General features: G+C 44.4%; 1 protein-coding gene across 8 annotated transcripts in view; it reads left to right on the forward strand.

Moving 5' to 3' along the window:
* Positions 1 to 21,308, forward strand: part of LOC110529722 (nesprin-2) — a 233,020-nt gene that overhangs the window by 135,260 nt on the left and 76,452 nt on the right. For 6 of the 8 annotated variants that reach the window (XM_036985202.1, XM_036985205.1, XM_036985203.1 and 3 more), the window contains 11 exons: positions 8,088 to 8,639; positions 8,728 to 8,811; positions 8,952 to 9,218; positions 9,717 to 9,911; positions 10,600 to 10,701; positions 10,860 to 11,030; positions 11,362 to 11,535; positions 11,618 to 11,749; positions 13,460 to 13,656; positions 19,623 to 19,755; positions 20,136 to 20,318. In XM_036985202.1, coding sequence (XP_036841097.1) covers positions 8,088 to 8,639; positions 8,728 to 8,811; positions 8,952 to 9,218; positions 9,717 to 9,911; positions 10,600 to 10,701; positions 10,860 to 11,030; positions 11,362 to 11,535; positions 11,618 to 11,749; positions 13,460 to 13,656; positions 19,623 to 19,755; positions 20,136 to 20,318 — 2,190 coding nt within the window. The remainder of the gene's footprint in view (positions 1 to 8,087; positions 8,640 to 8,727; positions 8,812 to 8,951; positions 9,219 to 9,716; positions 9,912 to 10,599; positions 10,702 to 10,859; positions 11,031 to 11,361; positions 11,536 to 11,617; positions 11,750 to 13,459; positions 13,657 to 19,622; positions 19,756 to 20,135; positions 20,319 to 21,308) is intronic. The other 2 variants (XM_036985208.1, XM_036985209.1) reach the window with 1 other exon arrangement.

The following is a 21,308-nucleotide window of genomic DNA, read 5'->3' on the forward strand; positions in this document are numbered from 1 at the left end:
ATTGGCCTGCTGACTGCAAGAATGTCCACCAGAACTGTTGCCAGTGAATGTAATGTTAATTTATCTTCCATAAGCCACCTCCAAAGTCGTTTTAGAGAATTTGGCATTACGTCCAACCGCAGACCACGTGTAACCACGCCAGCCCTGGACCTCCATATCCGGCTTCCTCACCTGCTGGATCATCTGAGACCAGACACCCGGACAGCTGATGAAACTGAGAAGTATTTTTGTCTGTAATAAAGCCCCTTTGTGCGGACAAACTCATATTCTGATTGGCTGGGCCTGGCTCCCCGGTGGTTGGGCCTATGCCCTCCAAGGCCCACCCATGGCTGCGCTCCTACCGAGGTCTTGTGAAATCCATAGATTGGGGACTAATCATTTATTTTAAATTGACTGATTTCCTTATATTAACTGTAACTCGGTAAAATATTTGAAATTGTTGAATGTTGCATTTAAATTTGTGTTCAGTATACTTTATTAGACATAGTAAACTATTCATAAACATGCCTATAAAGAAGTTGTAAATTATCTGCCAATGACTTTAATGCCCTTGTTCATCAAAAAACATTTTATTTGTCACATGCGTCAAATACAATACAGTAAAATGCTTACTTACAAGCCCTTATCCAACAATGCAGTTTTAAGGTAAATAAGTGTTAAGAAAGTTTTTACTAAAATAAACAAAGTAAAAATGCAAGTAGTCCGGGTAGTCATTTGATTAGCTGTTCAGGAGTCTTATGGCTTGGTGGTAGAAGCTGTTAAGAAGCCTTTTGGACCTAGACTTGGTGCTCCGGTACTGCTTGCCGTGTTGTAGCAGAGAAGTCTATGACTCGGGTGGCTGGAGTCTTTGGCAATTTTTAGGGCCTTCCTCTGACACCGCCTGGTATAGAGGTCCTGGATGGCAGGAAGCTTGGCTCCAGTGATGTACGGAGCCATACGCACTACCCTCTGTAGTGCCTTGTGTTCGGAGGCCGAGCTGTTGCCATACCAAGCAGTGATGCAAACAGTCAGGATGCTCTGGATGGTGCAGCTGTAGAACTGTTTGAGGATCTGAAGACCCATGCCAAATCTTTGTTTGGATCATGATAGTTCATTGGGGATGTGGACATCAAGGAACTTGAAGCCCTCAACCTGTTCCACTACAGCCCTGTAGATGGGAATGTGATCGGCCCTCCTTTTCCTATAGTCCACAATCATCTCCTTTGTCTTGATCAAATTGAGGGAGAGGTTGTTATCCTGGCACCACACTGCCAGGTCTCTGACCTCCTCCCTATAGGCTGTCTCATTGTTGTCGGTGATCAGGCCTACCACTGTTGTGTAGTCAGGAAAAACTTCCTGATGGTGTTGGAGTCGTGCTTTGCCATGCAGTCATGGGTGAACAGGGAGTACAGGAGGGACTAAGCACATACCCCTGAGGGGCCCCCATGTTGAGGATCAGCGTGGCAGATGTGTTGTTACCTACCCTTAGGCCTACCCTTTATCAGGAAGTCCAGGATCCAGTTGCAGAGGGAGGTGTTAGTCCCAGGGTCCTTAGCTTAGTGATGAGCTTTGAGGGCACTATGGTGTTGAGCGCTGAGCTGTAGTCAATGTATAGCATTCTCACATAGGTGTTCCTTTTGTCCGGGTGGGAAAGGGCAGTGTGGAGTGCAATAAAGGTTGAGTCCTCTGTGGATCTGTTTGGGTGGTATGCAAATTGGAGTGGGTCTAGGGTTTCTGGGATAATGGTGTTGATGTGAGCCATGATCAGCCTTTCAAAGCTCTTCATGGCTACAGCGCAATGGGTCGGTGGTCATTTAGGCAGGTTACGTTGGTGTTCTTTGGGCACAGGGACTATGGTGGTCTGCTTGAAACATGTTGGTATTACGGACTTGGTCCCGGGACAGGTTGAAAATGTCAGTGAAGACACTTGCCAGTTGGTCAGTTGACGCTCGGAGTATATGTTCTGGTAATTCGTCTGGCCCTGCAGCCTTGTGAATGTTGACCTGTTAAAGGTCTTGCTCACATCGGCTACCGAGAGTGTTATATCACAGTCATCCAGAACAGCTGGTGATCTCATGCATGCTTCAGTGTTGCTTGCCTCGACGCGAGCATAGAAGTCATTTATCTCGTCTGGTTGGCTCGTGTCATTGGGCAGCTCGCGGCTGTGCTTCCCTTTTTAGTCTGTAATAGTTTGCAAGCCCTTCCACATCCGATGAGCATTAGAGCTGGTGTCGTAGGATTCAATCTTAGTCCTGTATTGACGCTTTCCCTGTTTGATGCTTCATCGGAGGGCATAGCGGCATTTCTTATAAGCGTCCGGGTTAGAGTCCCGCTCCTTGAAAGCGGCAGTTCTACCCTTTAGCTCAGTACCGTGTTGCCTGTAATCCATGGCTTCTGGTTGGGGTATGTACGTACAGTCACTGTGGGGACAACGTCATCGATACACTTATTGATGAAGCCATTGACTGATGTGGATGATTCCTCAATGCCATTGGAAGAATCCTGGAACATATTCTAGTCTTCCCTGCATGACTCATATTATTAATAAAGGGGCATTTCACGCATAAATGAACGTTTGTCAAATGTTTTCTGACCTCAAAAGTGTACTAATGTCAAGATGAAACTATGTCCCACAACATTTGTTGTGTAGATACCAATCTGGAAAAGTCTTTCAAACTTTGATTTGAAAGTGCAATGTCCCTTTAACAACCCATTTTATAAATTATTAGTAAACACATTTGCAGTACAGAATCTAAAGTGGCCATTATATCTTCATAATAGGTATATAAATAATGTATAGTTTTATAAACAATGTGTTGCTCTTTTCTTGTCCAGGTGGCAAAGGGCAGTGTGGAGTGGGAAGTCAACTAAATAAAATAAACATTTGTAATGATTTGATCTTAGCAAATCACATTTCTGGAAGGTGTGGCTCCGAATCAGAGGTACACAAGACAGTGGTGTTTGCAGGGAAGTTCAGAGGGAGGTGATTTATTATAAATAAGGCCAGGGCTATGGGTTGGTACTTTTTATATTGGACAAGGACTTTTCCCCTCTCTCTCTATTGGGTTAATGAATGCCACTTTTGACGTATTGATCCACCAGACCTATTGAACATTGGGTGAAAGTTCTCAGTATCTAATCTAAAGTGTGACACTTTTCACCAAGTCTTAAATTGGTCAGATACCTTTTAATTACATAACTAACCCACATGAGGTTGGAGAAAAGTTGACAATTTATTGACATACAGCTAGCTTGCATATTACAAATTAGCAAAAAGCTACAGTGTGGCTAACTAATGTTGTAAGTTATCTAGGTCGCTGCTAGCTGGCAGATTCAAAGGTAGCGGTGAAGTGAAAAATGAAGACAGAAAATTATGCACCGGTGTCATTGTACATTACTGTGATGGAATACCCTCCCATTTGACTGTTCTGTGACACACTGAAAACCTATCCTTGTCAGAGGAATAAGGCAACCTCACAGAGATTTAACACGCACAGGAAACTTTATTGCCAAGCAGAGTATGGAAATGATCTGCAAGTACAGAGAAAAACAAATACTGAATTAACTATACATGGAATAACATGAAAATGAACAGTGCAAAGTAGTGACTTCAAACTTTCATTAAATCACACATGTAAGATACTCAATTAAAGCTACACTCGTTGTGAATCCAGCCAACATGTCAGATTTTAAAAATGTATTTCGGCGAAAGCATAAGAAGCTATTATCTGATAGCCTGCACCATCTGCACCAGCAGTAAACAAAGGAGCTAGCATAGCAGGCGTTACACAAAACGCTGAAATAAAATATAAAATATGCATGACCTTCTTTTGTTTGCATTCCAATATGTCCCATAAACATCACAATTTTGTCTTTTGTTCGATTAATTCCATCCATATATATCGAAAATGTCAATTTATAAAGCGCGTTTGATCCAGAAAAAAAACAGCTTACAAAAACACAACGTCACTAAAAAATATTTCAAAAGTTGCCTATAAACTTTGCCAAAATATTTCAAACTACTTTTGTAATACAACGTTAGGTATTTTTAAACGTTAATGATCGATCAAATTGTAGACGGGGCAATCTGTATTCAATACAGGAAAGAAAAGAAACCAGCACTGCTTTTCACGTCTTGAGCAACTCACAAAAGTGTCCCCAGTTCCGAGCTGGCCTACTTCTTCATAGCACAAAGGAATAACCATATTCCAAAGACTGGTGACATCCAGTGGAAGCGGTAGGAACTGAAAATAGGTTCCTATTAAATATCCAATGGCAAAGACAATATAGGGAACAGAGAGGGGAAAAACAAAATCTGAACAGTTAGTCCTCGGGGTTTTGCCTGCTACATAAGTTCTGTTATACTCACAGACATGATTCAAACAGTTTTAGAAACTTCATAGTGTTTTCTATCCAAATCTATGAATAATATCTTATATTCTTGGCATGAGTAGCAGGAAGTTGAAATTGGGCACGCTATTTATCCAAAAGTGAAAATTCTGCCCCCTAGTTTTGAGAGGTTAATTAAGACATTAACATATCGATCATGAATAAAGGCAGAAGTAATAAGTGATAGTTTATGACTTCATAGTATGTAAATTGCTCACTGACATAAACATACTGTAGTTTTTTATGCATTTTATAATTATGGTTTAGAAATAATTTACAGATCATTAACAAATTCATTATCCATGATGTATTAATGAGCATTGTTAAACAGTGTTAACCGTTTACAAATACCTTAATTACTAGTGTTAAATGAAGTCGTAATAATGATTTACAAGTGTTCAGCAAATCATTAATACATGCCTTAATAATGATCTATTAATGGATTATAAAGTGTAAAGTGTAAAGATGTTGTAACGGTTTTCTATATGAGAAGGAGAGTCGGACCAAAATGCGGCGTGTCTATTGCAATCCATGTTTAATGAATTAACACACTAAACACAAACACTACCAAAACAATAAACTTAACAAAACCCGAAACAGCCTATACTTGTGTATCCTAACACAGAACAATGACATCAGGACACTAAGGACAATCACCCACGACAAACTCAAAGAATATGGCTGCCTAAATATGGTTCCCAATCAGAGACAACGATAAACACCTGCCTCTGATTGAGAACCACTTCAGACAGCCATAGACTTAGCTAGAACACCCCACTAGCTACAATCCCCATACAAACACACCACATACAAAAACCCATGCCACACCCTGGCCTGACCAAATAAATAAAGATAAACACAAAATACTTTGACCAGGGTGTGACAGAACCCCCCCCCCTAAGGTGCGGACTCCCGAACGCACCTCAAAACAATAGGGAGGGTCCGGGTGGGCGTCTGTCCATGGTGGCGGCTCCGGCGCGGGACGTGGACCCCACTCAATCAATGTCTTAGTCCCTTCTCCTCGCGTCCCTGGATAGTCCACCCTCGCCGCCGACCATGGCCTAGTAGTCCTCACCCAGAACCCCACTGGACTGAGGAGCAGATCGGGACTGAGGGGCAGCTCGGGACTGAGGCAGCTCGGGACTGAGGGGAAGCTCAGGAGTGAGAGGAAGCTCAGGAGTGAGAGGAAGCTCAGGAGTGAGAGGAAGCTCAGGCAGGTTGACGAATCTACCATATCCTGGCTGACTGGCAGATCCTGGCTGACTGGCAGATCCTGGTCGACTGGCAGATCTGGAAGAGTCTGGTCGACTGGCAGATCTGGAAGAGTCTGGTCGACTGGCAGATCTGGAAGAGTCTGGTCGACTGGCAGATCTGGAAGAGTCTGGTCGACTGGCAGATCTGGAAGAGTCTGGTCGACTGGCAGATCTGGGAGAGTCTGGTCGACTGGCAGATCTGGGAGAGTCTGGTCGACTGGCAGATCTGGAAGAGTCTGGTCGACTGGCAGATCTGGAAGAGTCTGGTCGACTGGCAGATCTGGAAGAGTCTGGTCGACTGGCAGATCTGGAAGAGTCTGGTCGACTGGCAGATCTGGAAGAGTCTGGTCGACTGGCAGATCTGGGAGAGTCTGGTCGACTGGCAGCTCTGGCTGCTCCATGCTGACTGGCTGCTCCATGATGACTGGCAGCTCTGGCTGCTCCATGCTAACTGGCTGCTCCATGCTGACTGGCAGCTCTGGCTGCTCCATGCTGACTGGCTGCTCCATGCTGACTGGCAGCTCTGGCTGCTCCATGCTGACTGGCTGCTCCATGCTGACTGGCAGCTCTGGCTGCTCCATGCTGACTGGCTGCTCTGGCTGCTCCATGCTGACTGGCTGCTCCATGCTGACTGGCTGCTCCATGCTGACTGGCGGCCCTGGCTGCTCCATGCTGACTGGCGGCCCTGGCTGCTCCATGCTGACTGGCGGCCCTGGCTGCTCCATGCTAACTGGCGGCCCTGGCTGCTCCATGCTAACTGGCAGCTCTGGCGGCTCCTTGCAGACTGGCAGCTCTGGCGGCTCCTTGCAGACTGGCAGCTTTGGCGGCATCCTGCAGACAGGCAGCTCTGGCAGCTCCTTGCAGACTGGCAGCTCCTTGCAGACTGGCAGCTCTATGCTAACTGGCAGCTCTATGCTAACTGGCAGCTCTATGCTAACTGGCAGCTCTATGCTAACTGGCAGCTCTATGCTAACTGGCAGCTCTATGCTAACTGGCAGCTCTATGCTAACTGGCAGCTCTATGCAAACTGGCAGCTCTTTGCAAACTGGCAGCTCTTTGCAAACTGGCAGTTCTGAACAGGCGGGAGACTCCGGCAGCGCTGTAGAGAAGGAAGGCTCTAACAGCGCTAAACAGGCGGGAGACTCCGACAGCGCTGGAGAGGATGAGGGCTCCGACAGCGCTGGACAGGCGAGGCGCACTGTAGGCCTGATGCGTGGTGCTGGCACTGGTGGTACTGGGCCGAGGACACGCACAGGAAGCCTGGTGCGGGGAGCTGCTACCGGAGGGCTGGGGTGTGGAGGTGGCACAGGATGGGTTAGACCGTGAAGGCGTACTGGAGATCTTGAGAGCGGTGCTGGCACAGGACGTGCAAGGCTAGGGAGGTGCACAGGAGGCCTGGTACGTGAGACTGGCACCATCTTCACCAGCCGACTAACACGCACCTCAGGACGAGTATGGAGCGCTGACCCAGGTGCCATCAAATCCCCGACACGCTCCGTCGGGCGAATTCCATGTTTGAAACACCAACACAGCAACTCCCTCATTTCTCTCTCCTCCAATTTCCCCATTAACTCCTTCACAGTCTCTGTTTCGCTCACCTCCAACACCGGCTCTGGTCTCCTCCTTGGCTCCTCACGATAAACAGGGAGAGTTGGCTCAGGTCTGGCTCCTGACTCTGCCACACTCTCCCTGAGCCCCCCCCCAAGAAATTTTTGGGGCTGACTATGGGGCCTCCGTCCGCGCCGCCTTGCTTGCTTCGCAAACTCCATTCTCCTATATCCTTCCGCGCACTGCTCCATCGAATCCCAGGCGGGCTCCGGCACTCTCCCTGGGTCGACCGCCCACCTGTCTATCTCCTCCCAAGAAGTATAGTCCATACTGTACTCCACTTTGGGCTGTTCTTGCCTGTTGACACGCTGCTTGGTCCCTTTGTGGTGGGTGATTCTGTAACGGTTTTCTATATGAGAAGGAGAGTCGGACCAAAATGCGGCGTGTCTATTGCAATCCATGTTTAATGAATTAACACACTAAACACAAACACTACCAAAACAATAAACTTAACAAAACCCGAAACAGCCTATACTTGTGTATCCTAACACAGAACAATGACATCAGGACACTAAGGACAATCACCCACGACAAACTCAAAGAATATGGCTGCCTAAATATGGTTCCCAATCAGAGACAACGATAAACACCTGCCTCTGATTGAGAACCACTTCAGACAGCCATAGACTTAGCTAGAACACCCCACTAGCTACAATCCCCATACAAACACACCACATACAAAAACCCATGCCACACCCTGGCCTGACCAAATAAATAAAGATAAACACAAAATACTTTGACCAGGGTGTGACAGATGTAAAGTGTTACCAGATCATTGAGTAAAGAAGTAATTGCATGTCAGATTCCATACCACTCTATTGGGGTTGGGTTTGATTCATTCCAACCATCTTCGTTCAGGAGTTGGACACCCCGGAGTCTTGTGTAGACCCAGAAGACACTAACTCTGGTTTAATATCTGAGAAGATCCAACCAACACCTGAAAAAACAGACCGAGCACCTGCAGACACCCTGTCATTACCGGCTCAGTGGAAACCCATCTCCAAGACCACTATATCAGAAAACAAGCCGACAGAATCAGTCTGTAAAGACATTAACAAGGAGACTTTGTCAGTAACCGAGAAGTCTGAATTAGTAACCAAGGCAACTGTCTCATTACCTGAAACTAGTTCAGTGACCATGGAGACTGGACCAGCATCTGTAAAAAGTGTCTTGGCAACCAAAGAAACTGGAGAAGTACCTGTGAAGATTGGATCAGTAACCAAAGAGATACAATCAGTACCTGAGATTGGGTCAGTAAACAAGATGACTGGGTCAGTAACCAAGATGACTGGGTCAGTAACCAAGATGACTGGGTCAGTAACCAAGATGACTGGGTCAGTAACCAAGGAAATTGGGACAGTTGCCAATGGTCAGTTGCCAAATACACCCAGCGACCCCCAGGAAGACCTGGTAAGAGTACCATACCCGTGCACCACATATGTACACACACTCACACACACAATTACCTGCCCACACGTTTTACGTTTATTTTTCATAGGATGGGAGATGGGACCTCCTTCACACTCGACTTTCTGAGAAACTCAACACCTTGAGGAATATTCAGGAGGAGGATCTACATGCGGTCAGTTCACACTGTCACACCTCCCTGATTCAAGTACTCATCAGACCTGGGTCAAAATTTAGCAGAGGTACAGGATTTTAAGGGCGCCTGTCTTCAATCCATTATATTGTGTTGATGGTGCTCTCCATGTGGTTGTGTAGGCTACAGGGTCAAAGGCAGAGGGGACCGGCGATGGCTTTGGTGGTCTGAGAGAGATAGAGGTGTGTGCTGCAAGCCTTAGACAACTCAGACACAGAGCAAGTGGCCATTCCTCTGCCAATTCAAAGGAAGGTGGCTATCCCATGTTGGATAGAGAGCTCTACACAGCTCTGTGTGGAGTGGAGCATTCACTGGAAACACTCACTGGCCTGTTGCTCAGTCCCTCTATTACCACCGTGGAGGACAGTCTAAGACTGCTACAGATGGAGGTACAGTACCTACAAACTGCTGATTTACATTTACAGATCTCTGGAAATAGGTAGGATATATTGCACACTGGCGGTGACATTTTCGTGGTGCAAAAGAGCACCGATCTGTGATTGAACTTTTTTTCAACAATGTGAGAAATAAGGAGGTGATTATTCATATTATTACGTTGATGTATAAATAGTTGCCACCTATAACATACATTGTTGAACAAGTAAACTTTGCCAGATGAAAAATTGTGCCAGGTTTAATCTGTGCTCTTTTGCACTATGGAAATGTCACCCTGGGGTTTTTTAATCACTCACTATCAAATTAGCTAAACTGCAATAACAATATTTTCCGATGACAAAATCTCTGAACCTGTGCAAATGAACTGTGCATGTGTGTATGTGTGCGTGTGAATGTGTGTGTGTGTATGTATGCGTACCTGTGTGTGTGTGTGTGCGTGCGTGCGTGCATGTGTGCATACCTGTGTGTGTGTGTGTCTATGTGCCTCACAGTGCCTCTCAGTGGAGCTGCCAGCCTTGAGTGAGGAGCTGAACCATTTAAGGTCAGGCATCAACCCAGACCAGTTGTCTGAAGCACCAGAGACCATAGCCCAGTGTGTGACCTGTCTTCAGGGTTGTTTTCAAACAGCCCAGTCAGCCCTCACCTCCTCACTGAGCCGGCTACACACAGAACTGGGCCATAATCAGGTCAGTGGCTCCACACAAACCACCTCACAACAACTTCACAATAACATCACAACCAACCCACAATCACTTTGCAATCACCTAAGGTTGGGATACGGTTCGAACAGAAAAAACTTGAGAGTTAAGTATAGGAATTCATTCGGAGTGGTTAAGGTAAGGGTTAAGGTCTGGGTTAAAACAGAACAATTAAAAATGAGTGCCTAGCAATGGGATTGAACCTGTGATGCACCGAGCCGTAGTTCATGGTTTAAGCCCTTCTTCAATCCCCATCCACAACACCCTAGCAAGCCATGAGACTGCTAGATTGTAATAGGCACTTGTGTTGCCCCTTGTGGACAGTATTAAAATTGCATGCATACATCCTGGACAAATGTCCAATACCGCAGTGGAACTGGTGTGACCTGGCTGCCCTACAAGCACATTATTATCCAGACTTACAGGAGCAATTAGGATTAAGTGCTTTGCTCAAGGGCACATTGAAAGATTTCAGTTCCTGGCCCAACTCTAACCTCTGGTTTACCTGCCACCCAGCACTTCTTAATCCCCTCACAAACCAGCCCACAACCACCTTACAGCCATTAGCTAGAACAGATATCATTGTGTTCTTTACGATATGCAACGGGCTCTCGTGCCTTACTGCTTAACCAGGACTTGTCAATTTCTGTCTCTTTTCACTGTGCGCTGCATGCAGGCAGGGACGGAGCAACAGGAGAGCCACGTGCGAGTGTATGATGATTTTGAACGTGGACAGAGTGACCCTTTCACACACATCAAGGATGTCCCCATGCTGGAGGTACAACATTTAGTTTGTTAATCATAGGGCTAGTGAATGTTTGTGTGAGTTTGTGTGTGTGTGTGTGTGTGTGCCCCTTTGTCAGTATATTCCCACGTAATCCCGTCTTTTACTCTAGATGTCTACTGTAGGTCAGTAACGATGGTGTGTCTCTGCAGTATGTCGTTGGTCGGTGTCCCAAGGATGCAGTGGAGTTGCAGCGGGTGTCCCAGGCCCTGCTGCAGGGTTTGGCCAGTCTGGTGGAGCTAGGCAGAGAGCGTCTGGCAGACAGTCAGGACCACCCACCGCACAGCCGCACCCAGCTGCAGACTATGCTCAGCAGGCACAAGGTAAGCATATGCTGGGGAAAAGAGAGCGTTATGTCAAGTCATTTTATGCACATTCGACTTGGCATGGGAGCTGATGGAAAGGAAGAACAACTGTAGAGGACAGTGTCTTCCCACTCGGAAAGCAGTCGAATCCAAGTTTAAATGAACGTTTGGGATCATCTCCATGTAAACCTCTGACCAATTGCCATGTGATTTTGTCAATTTAGAAACTGGGTTTCAATTGATTATTTTGTGTCTGTCTGTCTGTGTGTGTGTGTCTGTCTGTGTGTGTCTGTCTGTCTGTGTGTGTCTGTCTGTGTGTGTCTGTCTGTGTTTGGCGCTGGCTGAACAGAAGTTGTACCAGGTTATGGAATCCCAGCTGGCATTGGTTCAGCGGCTGTTCCAGTGTGAGCCACAGGGGGGGCTGGTTGGTCAGGAGGATGAACAGGTCCGGCTGGAGCAACAGGTCACCACTCTGCAGCAACATGCTCTGGAGCAGGGAGCCACCATGCACAGAAGGCTGCAGGTACACGCACACACATGAAAGACCCACATAAGTAAACATATACACACATACACTCACACTGTGTATGCGTGTGTGTGTGTAGGTCTGGACACAGTGGGAGAAGGGCTGTGTTCAGCTGGGCCGGCAGCTGGAGGAGCTGGAAGCCCTCATCCCCTGCGAGGATCTGGTGGAGGAAGAAGAGGGGCTACTACAGGAAAGACTGGACACCTGTCAGGTATCCAAACCTCCCTCCCGTCTCCTCCTCTTCTCTCTACTACTCTTCCTTCCTTATCTTGCTCTCTTTGTGTCTATCTCTGTGCTCTCTTTGTGTCTGTCTCTCTGCTCCCTTTGTGTCTGTCTCTCTGCTCCCTTTGTGTCTGTCTCTGCTATCTTTGTCTGGCTCTCTGCTCTCTTTGTGTCTGACTCTCTGCATGCTCTTTTCTGTCTTCTTTTTCTCATTGCATTGACCATCTCAGTATTTCTTGCCATCCCTATCATCTCCTCATCCCTCTCTCGTTCACTGTCCCATATCTCCTTCTGTCCACCCCCTTTCTTCTCCTCACATACCCAATTGAACAACATTTGCCCACTAAGAATTAGTTTGCACTACGTAACCAGTGTAGCCCTTATTCTTAATTTGTATCACTGGAAGATACTGTATATCATGAGCATAAGTCTTAAGCAACAGGTGTCTTATGTCCACATGAGCGATGCATCCTTCATGTACTGGGATGAAACCACCTGTTGTCTAATTCCAGTAACCAACAACAATGTAGGACGTGCCACAGACTGACTCCCAAATGGCACCCTATTCCCCTCATAGGACTCTTGTCAAAAGCAGTCCACTATGTAGGGAACAGGGGGCCATTCGGGACACAGCCATACAGAGAGAGCTGGATGTGAACCAGGCCCTTCAGTGAATGACGGATTCATGGGCAACTGGCACAAGAAAGATGGAGAGAAAGAGAGATGGAAAAATAGAAGGAGAGAGAGGTGGACAGAGAGTAATGGGTGAAAAAAAGGAGAGTTATTTGTTGTGGCATCGCTTCATTCCAAAATCAAATTACTTGGAGGAATACGGATGGCCATTATCGGAGAGTAGAACACGGTGTTCCATTTCGGATTCCCTCCCCATAACTAGCTGACTCCCCCCCCCCCCTCCCTTTTACAATTACAGAATCCTATTTCTCATCTTTCGGACGGACCGACTTGAGTGGAATGTGTGTGTGCGTGCACATGTGTGTGCACGTGTGTGTGTAGGGGTAGAGTACACATGCTTCTTTTCATCAAACCTCCTTAATAGATTTATGCCTTCCCCTATCTGGCCATAATAACTGAATGAGATGCTGAATGGCCCCCTATTCCCTGTATAGTGCATTACTTTTAAACAAGCCCATTGGGCTCAAGTCAAAAGTAGTGTACTATGTAGGGAATAGGAGGCCATTTGGGACTCATAGGCACTGGTGTGGGGGTGGGCATGGGTTCAGGTGAGGATTCGGGTGGTGATGATTCCATTCTCACTCTCTATGCATTTCTTTCGCTCCTTTCGTCTTGTTCCCTATCGCACTTCTTTCTTTTTTTTTTGTTGCATTTTCCCCTTTTCACGTTTCTCTCCCCATTATCCCTCTCATTATTTCTCTCTTTCTGTAACCCTTGCAAACATCCCCTTACTCCTCCTCCCTCTTTCATTCTCTGTTCTTGTCTTCCCCTCCTCTCCCTTTTCTGTTCCCGCTTCATTCCCTTTTCCTCTCCCCACATCCCACAATAATTATTTGATCCCTACATTTCTTTTCATCCCCCTTTCTTCTGGCTCTACCTCTTCTTACTTCTCTCTTATTCAAAACACATTCCCTTCTCAATTTTTATTCTTTCACATTTTCACCCTATCCCACCCCTATTCACCCCCTTCTCTCTCTCTCTCCTTCCCCTTTTTTCCCCCCATTAGCGAGTGCTGGCCCTGTTGGAGGAGTGCAGGCCTGCCCTGGGCTCGGTCCTGGACCAGGGGAAGGCTCTGCAGGCCTGGGGATGCAGTACCGGGGTCGGCGGCACAGGAGGCGTACTGGAGCTGCGCTGGCGGGCTGTCCGCAGCAAGGCAGAGCAGGAGAGCCAACGCAGCCGCGACATAAGGGACAACTGGACCAGGTGGGCGCACACAGACAGGGTTTTCGGAAAATGGACAGGGACATACACACAACATAGCTGTGGGCACATGTACAGTGCCTTCAGAAAGTATTCACACCCCTTGACTTTTTCCAAATGTTGTTGTGTTACAGCCTGAATTGAAAATTGATTAAATTGAGATTTTGTGTCATTACCCGACACACAATATCCCATAATTTCAAAGTGAAATTGTTTTTAGAAATGTTTACAAATTAATAAAAAAATAAAAGCTGAAAAGTCTTCAGTTAAAATGTACTTAACAATTATAAGTTGCATGGACTCTGTGTGCAATAATAGTGTTTAACATGACTGTATATGACTACCCCATCTCTGTACCCAACACATACAGTCGTGGCCAAAAGTTTTGAGAATGACACAAATATTAATTTTCAAAATGTTTACTGCTTCATTGTCTTTAGATATTTTTGTCAGATGTTACTATGGAATACTGAAGTATAATTACAAGCATTTCATAAGTGTCAAAGGCTTTTATTGACAGTTACATGAAGTTGATGCAAAGAGTCAATATTTGCAGTGTTGACCCTTCTTTTTCAAGACCTCTGCAATCCGCCTTGGCATGCTGTCAATTAACTTCTGGGCCACATCCTGACTGATGGCAGCCCATTCTTGCATAATCAATGCTTGGAGTTTGTCAGAATTTGTGGGTTTTTGTTTGTCCATCCGCCTCCTGAGGATTGACCACAAGTTCTCAATGGGATTAAGGTCTGGGGAATTTCCTGGCCATGGACCCAAAATATCTATGTTTTGTTCCCCGAGCCACTTAGTCATCACTTTTGCCTTATGGCAAGGTGCTCCATCATGCTGGAAAAGGCATTGTTCGTCACCAAACTGTTCCTGAATGGTTGGGAGAAGTTGCTCTCAGAGGATGTGTTGGTACCATTCTTTATTCATGGCTGTGTTCTTAGGCAAAATTGTGAGTGAACCCACTCCCTTGGCTGAGAAGCAACCCCACACATGAATGGTCTCAGGATGCTTCACTGTTGGCATGACACAGGACTGATAGTAGCACTCACCTTGTCTTCTCCGGACAAGCTTTTTTCCGGATGCCCCAAACAATCTGAAAGGGGATTCATCAGAGAAAATGACTTTACCCCCAGTCCTTAGCAGTCCAATCCCTGTACCTTTTGCAGAATATCAGTCTGTCCCTGATGTTTTTCCTGGAGAGAAGTGGCTTCTTTGCTGCCCTTCTTGACACCAGGCCATCCTCCAAAAGTCTTCGCCTCTCTGTGCGTGCAGATGCACTCACACCTGCCTGCTGACATTCCTGAGCAAGCTCTGTACTGGTGGTGGCCCGATCCCGCAGCTGAATCAACTTTAGGAGACTGTCCTGGCGCTTGCTGGACTTTCTTGGGCACCCTGAATCCTTCTTCACAACAATTGAACCGCTCTCATTGAATTTCTTGATGATCCGATAAATGGTTGAATTAGGTACAATCTTACTGGCAGCAATATCCTTGCCTGTGAAGCCCTTTTTGTGCAAAGCAATGATAACGGCACGTGTTTCCTTGCAGGTAACCATGATTGACAGAGAAAGAACAATGATTCCAAGCACCACCCTCCTTATGAAGCTTCCAGTCTGTTATTCGAACTGAATTAGCATGACAGAGTGATCTCAAGCCTTATCCTTGTCAACACTCACACCTATGTTAACAAGAGAATCACTGACATGATGTCAGCTGGTTCTTTTGTGGCAGGGCTGAAATGCAGTGGAAATGTTTTTTTTTGCGATTCAGTTCATTTGCATGGCAAAGAGGGACTTTGCACTTAATTGCAATTCATCTGTTCACTTTTCATAACATTCTGGAGTATATGCACATTGCCATCATACAAACTGAGGCAGCAGACTTTGTGAAAATTTGTATTTGTGTCATTCTCAAAACTTTTGGCCACGACTGTACACTTATCTGTAAGGTCCCTCAGTCGAGCATTGAATTTCAAGCACATATTCAACAACAAGGACCCAGGAGTTTTTCCTATGGTTCGCAAAGAATTGGTCGATGGGTAAAAAAAGCAGACATTGAATATCACTTTGAGCATGGTACAGTTATTAATTACACATTGAGAGGTGTATCAATATACCCACTCACTACAAAGATACAGGCATCCTTCCTAAATCAGTTGCCAGAGAGGAAGGAAACCGCTCAGGGATTTCACAATGAGGCCAATGGTGAGTTGAATGGCTGTGATAGGAGAAACTGAGGATGGATCAACAATATTGTAGATACTCCACAATATTAACCTAAATGACAGAGAGTAAAGAAGGAAACCTGTACAGAAGAAAAATATTCCAAAACAATCCTAGAGGATAAACTGGTTCAGTGTGCTTTCCAACAGACACTGGGAGACAAATTCACCTGTCAGTCGGACAATAACCAATGCCAAATATACACTGCAGTTTATTACCAAGGCGACATTGAATGTTCTTGAGTGGCCTAGTTACAGTTTTGACTTAAATAATCTTGAAAATCTATGGCAAGACTTGAGAATGACTGTTTAGCAATGATCAACAGCCAACTTGACAGATTTTTTAAAAGCTTCATGGGAAAATATTGTACAATCCAGGTGTATTTGGTATTTTATTAGGTTCCCCATTAGCTTTTGCAAAAGCAGCAACTACTCTTCCTGGGGTCCACACAAAACATGAAACATAATACAGAACATCAATAGAACAGCTCAAGGACAGAACTACATACTTTTTTTTAAAGGCACACGTGGCCTAGATATCAATGCATACACAAACTATCTAGGTCAAATAGGGGAGAGGCGTTGTGCCGTGAGGTGTTACTTTATCTGTTTTTTTTAAACCAGGTTTATTTGAGAAATATTAGATGGAAGGAAGTTCCATGCAATAAGGGCTCTATATACTGTACACTTTCTTGAATTTGTTCTGGATTTGGGGACTGTGAAAAGACACCCAGTGGCATGTCTGGTGGGATATGTGTGTGTGTCAGAGCTGTGTGTAAGTTGACTATGCAAACAATTTGGGATTTTCAACACATTAATGTTTCTTATGTAAAGAAGAAGTGATGCAGTCAGTCTCTCCTAAACTCTTAGCCACGAGAGATTGGCATGCATATTATTTATATCTACCCTCTGATTACAATTAAGAGCAAAACGTGCCGCTCTGTCCTGGGCTAGTTGCAGCTTAACTAGGTCTTTCCTTGCAGCACTCGTCCACACGACTGGACAATAATCAAGATTAGACTAAACTAGAGCCTGCAGAACTTGTTTTTTGGAGTGTGGTGTCAAAAAAGCAGAGCATCTCTTTATTACGACCAAACCTCTCCCCATTGAACCATTGAATCTATATGTTTTGACCATGACACTTTACAATATAAGGTAACGCCAAGTAATTTAGTCTCCTCAACTTGTTCAACAGCCACACCATTCATTACCAGATTCAGGTCTAGAACTTAATGAATGATTAGTACCTAATACAATGCTCTTAGCTCCAGAGATGGTTAGGACCAGTTTATTACTTACCACCCATTCCAAAACAGACTGCAACTCTTTAAGGGTTTCAGTGACTTCATTAGCTGTGGTTGCTAATGTGTATATGGTTGAATCATCAGCATACATGGACACACATGCTTTGTTTAATGCCAGTGGCAGGTCATTGATAAAAATAGAAAAGAGTAGAGGGCCTAGACAGCTGCCCTGCGGTACACCACATTTTACATGTTTGACATTAGAGAAGCTTCCATTAAATAAAACCCTTTGAGTTCTATTAGATGGATGGCTCTGAATCCACAATATGGAAGATGTTGAAAAGCCATAACACATATGTTTTTTCAACAACAGGTTATGGTAAATAATATCAAAGGCTTCATTTTCTTTCAACCTATCATCAGTCATTTGTGTCAGTATAGTACATGTTGAGTGCCCTTCTCTGTAAGCATGCTAAAAGTCTGTTGTTAATTTGTTTACAGAGAAATAGCATTGTATTTGATCAAACATAATTTTTTCCAACAGTTTGCTACGAGCTGGCAGAAAGCTTATAGGTCTGCTGTTAGAACCAGTAAAGGCCGCTTTACCACTCTTGGGTAGCGTAATTACTTTGGCTTCCCTCCAGACCTGAGGTAAATAATATAGAGTCAGCTACCATCCTCAGTAGCTTTCCATAAGTTGTCAATTCCAATTGTCATTAATGATCGATAACAATAATTTTTCTACCTCTCCCACACTAACTTTACAAAATTCAAACTTGCAATGCTTTTCTTTCACTATTAATTTTTTTAATGCATGAATACATTTGCTCACTGTTCATTGTTGGCATTTCTTGCCTAAGTTTGCCCACTTTGCCAATGAAATAATCATTAAAATAATTGGCTATATAAAATGGTTTTGTGATAAATAAGCCATCTGATTCGATGAAAGATGGAGTTTAATTTGTCTTTCTGCCCATAATTTAATTTAAAGTACTCAAGTGTTTTTCTATCATTCTTTCTATCATTGACCTTGGCTTCATAATACAGTTTCATCTTTTTTTGAGTTTAGTCACATCATTTTTTTGGAATAAGTAAGCCAGTCAGATGTGCAGCCAGACTTATTAGCCACTCCTTTTGCCCCATCTCTTTCAACAATACAGTTTTTCAATTCCTCATCAATCCATGAATCCTCAACAATTCTAACAGTCAGCTTCTTAACAGGTGCATGTTTATCAATAATTGGAAGAAGCAATTTCATAAATGCATTAAGTGCAGCGTCTGGATGCTCCTCATTAATCACATCAGACCAACAAGTATTTTTAACATCATCCACATAAGAGTCAGAGCAAAATAGTTTGTATGATCTCTTATACACTATTTTAGCACCAGCTGTTGGAACTTTGGCTTTCCTGGATATAGCCACTATATTGTGATCACTGCATCCAATGGGTACGGATACAGCTTTAGTGCAAAGTTCTACAGTATTAGTAGAAATGTGATCGATACATGTGGAGGATCTTGTTCCTGTAGTGTTTGTAAACACCCTGGTAGGTTGATTAATAACCTGAACCAGATTACAGGCACTGGTTACAGGTAGAAGCATCCTCTTGAGCAGAAAGCTTGATGAAAACCAATCAATATTCAGGTCCCCAAGAAAGTAGACCTCTCTGTTTACATCACATACACTATCAAGCATTTCACACATATTTATTTAGATACTGACTGTTAGCGCTTGGCCTATAGCAACACCCCAAAATAATAGGCTTTAGATGTGTCAAGTGAACCTGCAACCACAACACTTCAATAACACTTCTTCTCCAAGCATCACAGGGATATGGCTCTGAATATACACAGCAACCCCTCCCCATAAGCATTTCTGTATCTTCTATAGATGTTATATACTTGTATTGCTACTGCTGTATCATCAAATTAATGATCTATGTGAGTCTCAGAAATGGCGAATATATGAATGTTATCTGATGTTAGCAAGTTATTGATTTCATTAACCTTATTTCGAAGGCTACATATATTAATATGGGCTATTTTCAGCCCTTTTCTGGGTAGCTTATCAGAGATTGACATAATACTGAAAAGAGCAAACAAAGCAAGAGAAAAAAATATACATTCAGCAGTCCATTAATAAATTGGGGTGTGTGTGTGAGATGCAGTGTGCAAACCTCTTGTAGACTTCCCCAGAAAGACGCACAGCTGTAAGTGCTGCCAAAGGTGATTCTAACATGTATTGACTCGGGGTTGAATACTTATCTAATGAAGATATATTAGTGATTTATTTTCCATTCATTAAAACAAAAGGATTATTTTGTGTAGATATTTGACAAAAAAAATGACAATTATATCCATTTTAATCCCACTTTGTAACACAACAAAATGGGGGGAAAGTCAAGGGTGTGTGATTACTTTCTGAAGGCACTATAAATGTGGACTGCTCTGCATAAGGACACATCGAACGATGTTTGAACCCTGTTTTCCCTCTTGTAGGTTCCACAACGACTCTGTTTCGCTCACTGGATGGATGGGCAGTGCTAAAGAACGCCTGAAGACATGGAGAAGTCTGCCCGACGCCACACCTCAAAACGAGGAGCTCACCCGTACTTACCTCATCCAACTACTGGTAAAATTGTTAGGGAAAAAACTTTGTAGCTCAATGTAGTAAATAATCGGAATTCATGTTACATGACTGACAGTGTCATCCAGACCCGACCGGAAATGTACATGTAAGAAAATGTATGGATACACAGAAAAACTACTTTTATTGTATAACACATTTAATTGTAACATGTTAAAAATGCAGTCCATCTGTCTTTTCTTTCACAACACCTGAAAGCTAGTTTGGAGTGAGTTTTTGGTTCCTAAATACATTACAAATGTTTTGGAAACATCAAGTCAGTTCACATGCCATGGGAAATGTTAGAATTGCAAACTGACTGTGTGAATTTTGTTTGAAATTTCCGGTATGGGAGCTGTTCGATATGACGTTTGGTTCTTTGACAGGAGTTTTCAGTGGAGCTGGAAACCAGGTCCGCTGAAAAGGCCTCTGCGCTCAGGGCGGGCACATTGCTACTGCAGCTGAAGGAGGCTGATGCACCGGGGCTGCGCAGACAACTAGCGCAGCTGGAGCAAACTTGGACCGAAGTCACGTCTGCACTTCCCATAGCCCAGGAGAGACTGCACCAGGTGGGGATATGATTGGTTGGTTGATTGTTTGGTTGTGCTCTTGATGAGCATCTGAGTAGAAGAATCAGGTGTCTTGTAGTTGAACCAGGTTGTAGTGTAGTAGAACCAGGTTGCAGTGTAGTAGAACCAGGTTGCAGTGTAGTAGAACCAGGTTGTAGTGTAGTAGAACCAGGCTGTAGTGTTGTAGAACCAGGCTGTAGTAGAACCAGGTTGTAGTGTAGTAAAACCAGGTTGTAGTGTAGTAGAACCAGGTTGTAGTGTAGTAGAACCAGGTTGTAGTGTAGTAGAACCAGGTTGTAGTGTAGTAGAGCCAGGTTGTAGTGTAGTAGAACCAGGTTGTATTGTAGTAGAACCAGGTTGTAGTGTAGTAGAACGAGGTTGTAGTGTAGTAGAACCAGGCTGTAGTGTAGTAAAACCAGGTTGTAGTGTAGTAGAACCAGGCTGTAGTAGAACCAGGTTGTAGTGTAGTAAAACCAGGTTGTAGTGTAGTAGAACCAGGTTGTAGTGTAGTAGAACCAGGTTGTAGTGTAGTAGAACCAGGCTGTAGTGTAGTAGAACCAGGCTGTAGTGTAGTAGAACCAGGTTGTAGTGTAGTAGAACCAGGTTGTATTGTAGTAGAACCAGGCTGTAGTGTAGTAAAACCAGGCTGTAGTGTAGTAGAACCAGGCTGTAGTAGAACCAGGTTGTAGTGTAGTAAAACCAGGTTGTAGTGTAGTACAACCAGGCTGTAGTAGAACCAGGTTGTATTGTACTAGAACCAGGCTGTAGTAGAACCAGGTTGTAGTGTAGTAAAACCAGGTTGTAGTGTAGTACAACCAGGTTGTAGTGTAGTAGAACCAGGTTGTAGTGTAGTAGAACCAGGTTGTATTGTAGTAGAACCAGTTTGTAGTGTAGTAGAACCAGGTTGTAGTGTAGTAGAACCAGGCTGTAGTGTAGTAAAACCAGGTTGTAGTGTAGTAGAACCAGGCTGTAGTAGAACCAGGTTGTAGT

Source organism: Oncorhynchus mykiss, chromosome 8 (genome assembly GCF_013265735.2).
Source record: "Oncorhynchus mykiss isolate Arlee chromosome 8, USDA_OmykA_1.1, whole genome shotgun sequence".
Classification (NCBI taxonomy): Eukaryota; Metazoa; Chordata; class Actinopteri; order Salmoniformes; family Salmonidae; genus Oncorhynchus; species Oncorhynchus mykiss.